This window comes from Colletotrichum lupini, chromosome 8 (genome assembly GCF_023278565.1).
Source record: "Colletotrichum lupini chromosome 8, complete sequence".
NCBI lineage: Eukaryota > Fungi > Ascomycota > Sordariomycetes > Glomerellales > Glomerellaceae > Colletotrichum > Colletotrichum lupini.
The window spans coordinates 2,008,557-2,019,457 of NC_064681.1; the positions used below are offsets into that span (position 1 = coordinate 2,008,557).

At 53.6% G+C, this 10,901-nt stretch overlaps 3 protein-coding genes across 3 annotated transcripts; 1 reads left to right on the plus strand and 2 right to left on the minus strand.

The window, feature by feature from the left end:
- Nucleotides 1-589: 589 nt before the first annotated feature.
- CLUP02_15087 (beta-glucosidase) lies at nt 590-2,128 on the minus strand (the record flags this gene model as incomplete). Its single annotated transcript, XM_049294011.1, has 3 exons — nt 590-1,424; nt 1,478-1,710; nt 1,763-2,128. The coding sequence occupies 3 exons, from the start codon at nt 2,126-2,128 to the stop codon at nt 590-592; spliced, it is 1,434 nt and encodes a 477-aa protein (XP_049151157.1).
- A 3,044-nt stretch (nt 2,129-5,172) lies between these two features.
- CLUP02_15088 (uncharacterized protein) lies at nt 5,173-8,537 on the minus strand (the record flags this gene model as incomplete). The annotated part of the gene is made up of 14 exons (XM_049294012.1): nt 5,173-5,263; nt 5,324-5,409; nt 5,532-5,567; nt 5,641-5,792; nt 5,844-5,905; nt 5,979-6,407; nt 6,548-6,664; nt 6,739-6,809; nt 7,167-7,450; nt 7,488-7,588; nt 7,673-7,755; nt 7,816-8,020; nt 8,109-8,211; nt 8,279-8,537. The coding sequence occupies 14 exons, from the start codon at nt 8,535-8,537 to the stop codon at nt 5,173-5,175; spliced, it is 2,079 nt and encodes a 692-aa protein (XP_049151158.1).
- A 307-nt stretch (nt 8,538-8,844) lies between these two features.
- On the plus strand, nt 8,845-10,806 carry CLUP02_15089 (major facilitator superfamily transporter; the record flags this gene model as incomplete). The annotated part of the gene is made up of 6 exons (XM_049294013.1): nt 8,845-9,051; nt 9,133-9,609; nt 9,694-10,017; nt 10,112-10,295; nt 10,364-10,480; nt 10,568-10,806. The coding sequence occupies 6 exons, from the start codon at nt 8,845-8,847 to the stop codon at nt 10,804-10,806; spliced, it is 1,548 nt and encodes a 515-aa protein (XP_049151159.1).
- Between the last annotated feature and the right edge of the window lie 95 nt (nt 10,807-10,901).

Genomic DNA, 10,901 nt, shown 5'->3' on the forward strand with positions numbered 1-10,901 from the left:
CCGCTTCCCCTCCATGTCATGACCGATATTCCATTTCACATAAAAGCTTCCTCCACAGGTTCCTCGAATAATATAATATAAGATCAAAATAATACGTGCGTAAATGGGTATAGATGAGAAGCAAGCCGATCCGAAAATATGTAAATGCTCCTCGTCAGAGGAGCCGAGTAGGAGATACCCGAAAGAAAGCTTTGCCTGCTCGTGTGATCAACACGAGGATGCTAAGATAATAAACACTAGACTGTCGCGATAGTATCGCAGGGATTCGATGTATACGTCCAGATAAGTTGTTATGGATGAAAGTGCCATGTGTTACCGGCGTGTATGCAAAATTTGCCGCATGATCGTAAGCGGCGGGTAGAAACGAAGAAGTGCCAGCAGCGCAAAAGGTACATAGCAAGCGAGCTTGCTCAAGGGGTGGGAAGGGTACATCCGACCGAGCGGGCTGGTTCCGAGACAATCGAGGTCGGCTGGTGGCAGCAAAAGGACGGCGCTGCGTCGTGTTGACAAGCATGGACGTGGAAGCGAAGAACGGGCTGCTGCTGCTGGCTATGGCGAAAGAAAGAATACGACTATCAACTGAGCACACTCAGTAGAGGAATGTGGCTGCGACGAAGGCGATGACGAGGCCCGCAATGGCACCACCGCCTTGCCTAACACCTTCGTTCTCCTTGGAGGTCGTGGCGGGTGCTGATTCTTCCGTTTCTGTGGCGGTGGCGGGCTTGGAAGTCGTGCCATCAGAGTCGGAGGACGTGGTTGTCGAATTATCGTTCTCGTGGAACATGCCGGCCATGACAGTGGGGGCACTTGACGTCGTCGAGGAGGCGGAGGTAGCTGCGCTGGAAGCCTTGGAGCTGGAACTCTTGACAGCCTTGGAGGAAGGCGCAGCAGAAGAGGACGAGGGGGGCGTCGGGGTCGGTGTAGGCGTAGGAGTAGGAGTGGGCGTGGGAGTCGGGGTGGGAGTGGGCGATGGAGCAGCGGAAGACTTGGCGACCTTGATTTCAACCTTGGTATCCTTCTCGTTAGAGTCGTCAGAGTCGCTTCCTCCAGAACCGTCAAGAGGGAAGACGATGATGCGACCCTTTTTCCCCTTGGGAACAGTGACAACGCAGTACTTGGCATTGCCAGCGCCGGTGCCGGCTTGGTTGCTGGTCACCTCCCCAACAGCATTGGCAGAGGGGTCAATAGAGCAAGGAGTGCCATTGCAGCCTCCATCAGGGCACTCGATCCTGACTCCGTAGGTAGGCTTCGTGTTCTTGAGCGCGGAACCCTCCCAGATGGGGTTGTAACCGAGAGTGACGAAAGTTCGGCCCTGACCGTCTTGGTTGGCTCCCGCGACGTAGGCAGCCCAGTTACCAACTGCTTTGGAAGAGTCGCCCCAGATACAACCCTCATCCGTAACTCCGGGCGGGTTGATGTAGTAGCTAGGCATCATTAGTCTCTTCGTTTTGACCCATGTTCGAGACAGTGAACTCACTGAGCACTGGTGCTGCACCAGTAACTAGGGTCGGGAACAGCAAGGGTGATTGACTTGTCAATGACGCTGGGAATGAGCATAGCCTCGTTGCCCGGCAGAACAGTTTGGCAGAAGGACAAAGTCTTGCCACACTTGTTGTAAACCTCAACGGTACCTGCTCCATCGACGCAGTAGGGAGAGCCCTTGATGGGCTTTGAGGCCTTGCCATCAGAACCACAGTACAAGCCACCGTTCTGAGCTGGTTAGCCTGCGAGCTGCCGTGCGAGGAGTCGGGGGGATTCTTACCATGGACGAGGGATACGTGTAGGTCGAATCGGGCTCCCATTGCGCCATGACTTTGCCGGCTTTGCAGGCAATAGGGCAGTAGCTTCCTTCAACACAGGCTTGATCGGGGCTCATAGCAAAGCCATTGTTCATGGCACCGGGGACCTTGACCAGATCGCCATCGCTGGGCAAACTGCAGATGGCCTTGCCATCAGAAGTTCTCTTGATGACATCCCTCTCAGCAAGCGTCTCGATCTCCTCGTTGGGGCCCAGACCGGACTTCAACTTGTGAAGGTGTCGGTGAGTTCCATCATGAGCCTCGGCGGGTTGGGCAGAGAGCAGGACCAAAGCCGAGCCCACGGCAGCCTTAATGGCAGAGAGCTTCATCTCGGAAGCGGGGTTTCGACAAGAGTCGACGTGGTTTCCTCCAAAGACAATTCAAAAAAGAACAGGGTCTGATTCCTGGTGGTCGGCGCGTCGCGCAACGTGGTGACAACGGCGGTCGGATTTTGGCGTTCGGATTCAATGCTACAACATGGAAATGGCGAATTGGAATGGCAACAGCGCGTGAGCGTGTTGGATTCGTAAAGAACGTGATGTCTTCGAAAGCGAATGACTAGACAGCGAATGTCGGTGTAAAGAGCGGAACGTCTCAAAGCAGAGACTGGGCAAGGCGTAAGGATGCGGTGCAAGGACAAGAGAAAGAAAGAGGAGAACGAGCGAGGGTGGAGGTGGCAGGATGGGTCGACGATAAAATGAGAGAGAGCAGCAAGGTATCCGGGGTGGGAATCGTTCAGCCTACTGGGCAAGCCGCAAAAGGCAGAGAGGTGCGTTGACAGCAACCTTGCGCGCGATCCTCACGCTGTTGGCCATAACGGGGGGAAACTCGAGGGGGACCTGGGTGGACCAGGGCCCTTTGAGGGGCAGGCGCAAGGATTCTGGCTGGTCATGGCGACATTAGGCAATGGGCAAGCGGTGATGCTTGGCTAAGCCGGGGAGCGGTTGAGGCGGACAAGCGTCGATGCGACGAGCTTGATGAGAATCGCGCAGTTGGAACTCGGAAGAGTCGAAGACTGGCCGGGGGTTAAGGAGACGCAAGGATTCGAGGCCCGGGGGGAAATGAAAATGACATGGCCCCTCGACCTTGGATGAACTCGCCAATCAGACAGGGCCATCATCTCGGCAAAGCTTGACTTGTTCTTGGAAGGAGCCAATGAGAGATGTTGCGCATCCAAGCCGTTGCTGCCGTTTGGAGCCAAACGAAATGAGGGCACCGGTGCACGGTTCCCAACGGGGTCCCAGACTGCCCGGCCGGGGTCGACGAAGCACTCCATGCTGCTTGATACGTACCTATCTATCTACTTGTATACCTGTCTGTACCTGCATAAGTTTGCATTGTTTCCACACTCGACCAATGAAGTCATGCACAATCTGAATGTACCCACTACTCACATCTCAGGCATCATCTCTGATTGGTTGCATGTACCCAAAATTTCCATTGTACGTACCTTTTGCCCTTTCCCTTTCGCTTGCATTTGCTGCCAGTTCCATCGCGTGCGCGTCCTGTCGTCGACTCGTCCAGATGGAAACTGGGAACCATCTCCAGAAAACAGGGGGAAAGAACAGACCGCACCGCTTCGTTGGTCGGCTAGGGAGCGTTGCCTATTTGGGCGATGAATGAGATGAGCTTTCTGGCGCCATTGACAATTCGAGCGCAGAGAGGTGCACTGGATTGACAAATTGGCACTCAGCGACCACCAAAGCTGGTGAGAGACCGCCGCTCGCAATGTCACACGCGCTTCCTGTCATCCAATCTTAACCTTCAAGCTTAATTCCACGTGCTGTCACGGTAGTAAACAGGCTGCAGGCCATCGGTTGCAGTGCACTGTACGGATACCTACGGATACTTGTAGTTGCACTCGATCCAGACTCGACAGAATTTTCCTACCTCTTCCTGTCTTTAGCCGACTGACTGTCATTGACTGAGACAAATGCTGTGCCACCACCTCCTTGAACTGGAACCCGCATTCTAGTGCAACGAAAGAATGGGCGAGAAAAGACCGCATGAATCACGTCGTGGGTAGGCAGCGGGCTAGTTCTAGTAGCCTACAGGGGAACACAATGTCTCGGGCGACTCTCAACGGTATCTTTCTGCCGCACTGGAACGCGGCAAAGCGCCTTCTTCAACACACAACGCCAGTAACGCCACACGACCCAGCGGTCTTGCCTTCTGCTTCTGGAAGAAAGTCTCCAGTTGTCGCGGTATCTGGCACAGATTCCACTGTGCCGAGGCCTCTCCGTAACTTACCTAAGGTACTCCGTAGTCAAGGTAGGTACTTAAGATACCTTAGATAACCGGAGAGTGGGCCGTTCCTTCTCAACCCCTTCGCGCCCCTTTCGAGCCAAGACTTAGTAAGAGAAGTCTCTCAATCGCTGGTTGTCGCTCCGCGCAGGCTGGCAGGCTCGCACCACATACCGAAACGTGCTTGCCCTTTTTGAACCTCATCCTCCGCCATCTTCAAACCTCCACCCGGTCACCCCCAGACCAGGACGGACTTCTCTTCCCTTTGTGTATGCCATGTCGTCGACTTGCTGAGCATTTACTGCACAACTCCAGGCTCTCGAGGAAGAGGAGATGCCGACCCCTTGCCCATGTGGGCATTTTGCATGAGCCTCATGTCATGAATCTTCCTCCACTTACAATCCACGTGCTCCGTGCTTTGCCTCTATACGCAGCAGAGACTTTGATCTGGAAAGAGACCGAGCAACCCTTCGCCAAACGTCCCCATCCGTCCATCTCCATCTCGCCTGGGTGAACGAGCCAACGGCAGAGAACCTGTCAGGCCGTCTGTCAGTCGTCAGCAAAACCGCCGAACGCGATCTATCGACCAAGCCCGTGCGATAGATCTGGGGACGTCGTCTGTGGTCACTCCCTTCTCGGCTACTGGTGACGGAGTAAGGAAATTGCGCCTACCAAATTGTGCGAGATTGCACCAGAGCTGGTGTGCCCGGCGTCCATTCCGGACCAACTAGCTTTGTATTCGTACACTTGCGGCAGTCGCCGATACGCTCTGCAGTGTTAGTGTGAACCTCCATCGGCAGACATCATGGTAGTTGCCTCACTCGACCAGCTTCACAATGTTGAGCTGAAAGCTGTCCCTCCTCGGCCAGCAATTCTTGAGCTCCTCCATGGATGAGAATCTCGTATCCGAAGGGTGGCCCTCACCAGTTGCTGATCATTTGCAGTATTGGGTAGAAAGAACCTGCACTGTCGCTCTTCTAGCCATCAACCGAGGAATACGGCCTGTGGCCAGATCACGCCACGCCCGCTCTGTTACTCGCTTGGTTTGATGAGTAGGAACTTGAGCAGCCCTGTGCCCCGCGCTAAGTGCTACACAACAAGCTCATATCCTCAGTCTTACTTGAGCTCTTTAAGAGTCCTGTACTGGAGCAACTCTTGACGCATGTTTCGTTGTGTCGGCCCCCTCTAGCAGCGGCTCTCGTATGGCGAAATGGAGATCACTAACCGGCCGACATCGGGTAGCAGCTAAGCTTGGCTCAACAGAGCAACCTCAACCCCACTGAGAGTGCAGGCCTTCCTGTCTTGTTGTTGTCAGGACTCGGAATAACCGCGACCACTTCAAACCTCTTGCGACATTGTTGATGGTCTAGTATTGCTCAATGACTGTCGAGAGGCGCGTTTGTCATCAGTTGAATGGCAGCTTGGTTTCCGTGGTCGGCTCGTGGCAATTTGGTTAACCTCCCGTGAGTTAAAGTGGATTGAACGCACCAGCAGCTCATCAGCACTGATTTCGCAGTCAACGAGCTAGTCAGGGGCCAAAGAAACCATTGGGAACTTTGACGGAACCGGTCCAAGTTCTCAACCATTAAGCTCCGACCAAGGTTGAGATAAAGCCTGGCACTGCGTCTTCTGGTCGCGTGTTGCGGTATCGAGTAGTGGCTAACGTCTCAAATACCGCTTTATCATTTAGCTTGCTCTCTTCATATCGATGACGCCAGTCGGCATCCATAGCCGTATCAGTGACTTGAACTGCTTTTCCATGCGCAAGGATGGCAATCAGTCATGCTTCATAGCGTTTACATTCAGCAGGCTGATGATTTCTTTGAGAGCCACCTCTACAAAGTATCTTGCTTAGGTCCATACTGTTCCAGTTTCACCGACTGTTTCCTACGCCTTTGATTTCTCATCGTCTACCTCAAGCCTACTCTCCTGCACTTCGCTGGTTGAGCCTCGGAGGTGCCGACCAACACCAAGCACGCCCTGCTACTGTGATATGATGGATGGCTGTACGTTATAAGCAACCGGATCCCAGACATAACCATCGATTTGATACCAGTTCTACTGGCAAATCGAGGTCGGTTGTCGTGCGCAGGAGAAGCTTTGCCGCCCCAGATCGGCACGTGGCGTATGCCGTTGTACACGCTACCTCCCGACTTACGGACGACTTGTTCGCTGTCGAGCGGAATCCCGCGGTAAGTCTCCCCGGCGGGTACACTCTCGTTCTTGTCTCCGAGTATGAGTTCGTGCTTGAGTAGGGGTCTCTGCGCAGTGGTCGAGAGAGAGGATGCCCCAGTGTCTGGGCCTTTGAGACCTGGGAAGACAGTGTGCGCCGGATCATCTGCTATTCGCCATTGTCTTTCGACACTGGAAAGTCATGTAGATTTCAGCTGTCGTAGAAGTAAAGTGAAGCGCTCATGGAAGTAAGATAATGCAGACGACATCTCCCAAGACCAAAGCGGAAAGTATTCCTATACGTAGCATAGGGTACCAAAACTAAACCACACGTAACTGAAGGATCTCTCGAAGCTTTCAATGGGATTTCCCCGACATTAGCGTGAGCCGTCCAGCAACCCTTCTCGGCTCCTCTTCGTCTTTTCTTGTCATATACCGGAGGCAAACGTCTTGCCGTTGGCCATGCTGGCCTCGACTCATGGCTTACTTGAAGTCCCGAATATATTCAAGATATCTCCAACACGACCAGTCCGAGCAATAAGCAGTGTAATCAAATTCTGTCGGAGAAACTAACTTGCGGCAGTCCCTACCGACCTATCCATGCAGTGGAATTACCCATGTTATGCCTCTAGCACTGGACTGGGTTGAAGACACGATTATACGTACCTTCCATTCGAGAGTACATCGACATCAAATGGTATCAGTCTCTTACCTATCACCCTCTTACCTATCACCCTCTTACCTATCACCCTCTTACCTATAGGAATTTCCATGTCCTCATGATGAAATAAGCAAGCAACGGGCCGGATGGTCGGGGACTTTGGGCTGTAGATTCCTAAAGCCCGCTCGCATATTTCATCCATCTTATTTGCCAGGGGAAGTGCTAGAATAATAAAAAGATTTCTTGGACAAGATTAAAGCAAGCAAAGGGAAAAAAAAGAGAGAACAGACTGATCGACGGTCGGACATGGACCCTGGAATAGAACTGGAGACTTCATGGTCTAACCGGGGCCGCCCGCTGCATCCTTGGGGCCATATAGTAGGCCATAAAATGAGCTCGCTCAAGTCTAGAAGGCTGTCGCATGAGACAACTCGAGAGAAGACAAGGAGACTTATGAACAAATAGGCATGCGCCAATATTTGCGCCCATATCTGTATCAAGTGATCGGCCCGTCTTGCCTCGTCTTCTTTTGGTATGCCGAGCACAGCTCCGAAAGTTTCGGTAAGCAACGAGCCTGTCCTCCATATGTGCATCACCCGCAGTCCCCATACCGTCGGCACTTGTCAATGAGACGGGAGGTGGTCTTCCCGTCGCTTTTCCGAGCTTTTCAGTGTCATTCTGAGGCGATTTGCTCCTGGTAGTCGTTCCCAGCCTAGCGTGAAGGAGCGCAGGCGAAAGGATAGCTTCTTCAAGCAATCCCTATGTGCTGTCTGGGATCAATACACATTATCCTCACAGACGGTAGGAAGTTGAGATGGACGCGTAGGTTGAGGTAAAGTGTTGCTCATGGAAGTCTGTCTTCGTCTTTGTCACATCCTGCTACCTCTATAGAGGACGACATCACCTGTGGAAACATGAGTTCGAGTCTTTGATCATCACCTTTCGAAGAGTGTGAAAAATAATGCTACCGCGTTCCATGCTTGAATCCTCCGCCAATGAAACTCGGAGTCTTGTTGGAGCAACATGACAGGAAGTAATACAGTAGACTTGAGCAGGCTGATATTGAGTATGTAGAAAGATATGGTCGCGTCTATCAAGACCCCAAAAAATTCGGAAGAGTTTCCCTCGAATTTCTTTCACGGAGCTGGAGAGACACTGTCCACTACCTTGTCTTACTTCAACACGAACACTCCACATGTCTCACTGAAAGACGGAAAAGGCGGATTAATCACGGGTTCCCGAATATGGCAAGTTCAACAGTTGGAGATCGGTCAACCATTTGAGGGGTAACCTCCCTGCCTCCAAACGCACCCTGAGAGATCGGCCACCCGCAACCTCATCTGATTGGCACGCACATCAGATCTGGAATCCACGCTCAGGCAAACATAGGTTAAACGCCCACAGACTACAACTTTGGGGATGAGATGACCCTTCGGATTGAACAAGCCCTTCCGGCTTTCATGCCGGCTCCTAGAAAGAAACGTGGAAACGTGGAAACATGGAGAGAGACATTGTCTTGGGTCGTGTGCGTCGGACGAATTGGAGTTACGCGTGGTCGCTCGGATCTGCAGCTCACCCGCATGCGATGCCTGCGACACACGCGTCATAAACTCCAACCTCCTCAACCCCACGCTCGAGATCGGCGAGAATGCCGCTTCCATCGTTGCATCAACTCCCTTCGGTAGTCCATTTACCGAGCTTGATACCGCAAGCTTTCCCTCATCGTTTCCCCATGTAATTGAATTAGTTCCCGTGTTGCCCCCTCTTCCCCACGGGGTAACGGAAATCCTACTAAAAAGTAGCTTTATACCAGAGAGGTTCTGCCTTGCTGTACTACCTCATCTTGTTCCTTCTTGGGTTTAAGCTTCTCAAGGTCATCCCAACCTTTCACTCATCGTCTTCCCCCGCGCCATACCATCGACGACCCCCGGAAAATATAGATAAAAAACGGAAGCTGTCGCCGGCACTATGGAGACTAACAAGCCCAGCGTAGAACAGGATGAGAATACTGTGAAGGGCGAGACCGAGAGTGTAGTGAAGCCCACGGCCTCGAACCCGACCCCCGTGGAATGGGCTCAGCACTTCACGAGCCAGGATGAGGCCTGGCATAAGGCCATGGACAAGACTCTCCTACGTCGTGTAGACCGGCGCCTCATGCCGACCCTCGTAGTCATGGTGAGTCTCAAAACATGAACGCACAAACAAAAAGATTCTATCAAAAGCTTCGAATAGTCCTGACATGAAGTGAAACCACAGTACCTCCTTAACTTCCTCGACCGCTCCAACTTAGCCCAAGCCCGTCAGGGCACCCTCGAACGGGACCTGGGCATGACGGGAACCGACTTCAACCTCGCCACCTCGATCTTCTTCGTCGGTTACCTCCTGATGCAGCTCCCCTCCAACCTCTTGCTCACAAAAGTCAAACCCTCCTTCTACCTCGCCGCCTCCTGCTGCCTCTGGGGCGTTGTCTCGACCTGCAACGCCGCCGCCGACTCCTTCACCCACCTCATCGTCATCCGCTTCTTCCTCGGCTTCGTCGAGGCCCCCTTTTTCCCGGGCGCCGTCTTCCTCATGTCCTCGTGGTACACCCGCGCCGAGCTCACCCGCCGCATCGCCTACCTCTACGCCGGCAACGCCCTCGCCAACATGTTTGGCGGGCTCCTTGGCGCGGGCATCCTCGGCGGTTTGGAGGGGGATTTGGGGATCGCGGGGTGGAGGTGGTTATTCATCATTGTGAGTCATTCCTGTCTCTTGTGTGGGAACGATTCCAAAGTGTTCTAAAGAGAGAGTGACTGACATGGAAACACATCGACACAGGAAGGCGTAGCAGCCATCGCATTCTCCCTCGTCGCAATGTGGATCCTCCCAGACTACCCTCACACGACCAAGTGGCTCTCGGAGGAGGAGCGCGCTTACGCCGCCTGGCGCCTCATCGAGGACATACAGGAGGCCGACACGTACGGCGAGCAGAGCGTCCTCGACGGCGTCAAGATGGCCGTGCGGGACTACCGCCTATACATCTTTGTCCTGATGCAGCACGTCTCCCTCATCTCGCAGACGTTTCAGTACTTTTTCCCGACCATTGTCGGCACGCTGGGCTACGGCAAGATCACGACGCTTTGGCTGACTGCGCCTGCTTGGGTATGTTTGTATTCTTTCCTAGATGGGATCTCCGGTTACGTTCCAGACTGGGGCGCGGGGGCGATATCCAAGCTCACAATCTCTTCTTCCACAGGCCGCGACGTTCCTCATCTCGCTCTGCGTCACTTGGTCCTCTGCAAAGACTAAAGACCGTTCTCTTCACATCGTATGCCTCACGCTCGTCTCCGCCACTGGAAACGCCATCGCCACCGGCTCGAGCAACCTCGGCGCGCGATACTTTGCCATGTTCCTCATGCCCATGGGCGCCATCTCCGCATGTAAGTCCTCCGATACAGTCTCCCCAGCAACGAAAGAACAGCGTCTGACAATGGTGTAACTCCTGCAGATCAAATCATCGTCTCTTGGGTAGCAAACTCCTTCCCACGACCACTCGTCAAGCGCTCAGCCTGCATCGCCATCGCCAACATGATTGGCAACACGGCAACAATCTACGGATCTTACAGTGCGTTGATAGTCCTCACAGCCTTTCTTTCCCATCACGCTACAAGCGGTACTTGATTAGACTGACTGACTGACTAACCAACCCAAGTGTACCCAAGCAGCACGGGACCCCAATACGTCCCCGGCGGCAGCGCCAACACGGCAATCTGCGTCCTCGTCGCCATTCTCGCCCTCGTCCTCCGCTATCTGCACAAGTGGGAGAACAAGAAGCTCGAAAAGGCCGAGCTCGACGACGCCGCGGCGCTGGCCGAGGGAGGCGGCGAGAAGGCCGCGCCCGTCGATCTGAAGCAGGAGAGGAGGGCTGCTGGGTTCAGGTACATCTACTGAAGTAGAGGATGGGCTGATGATGGATGGGTCTTTTGTTACGCTTTTTGTCTGTTCTGTGTGGCGAGAGATGCAGCTTCCTTGTGTTTTTGTGCTGG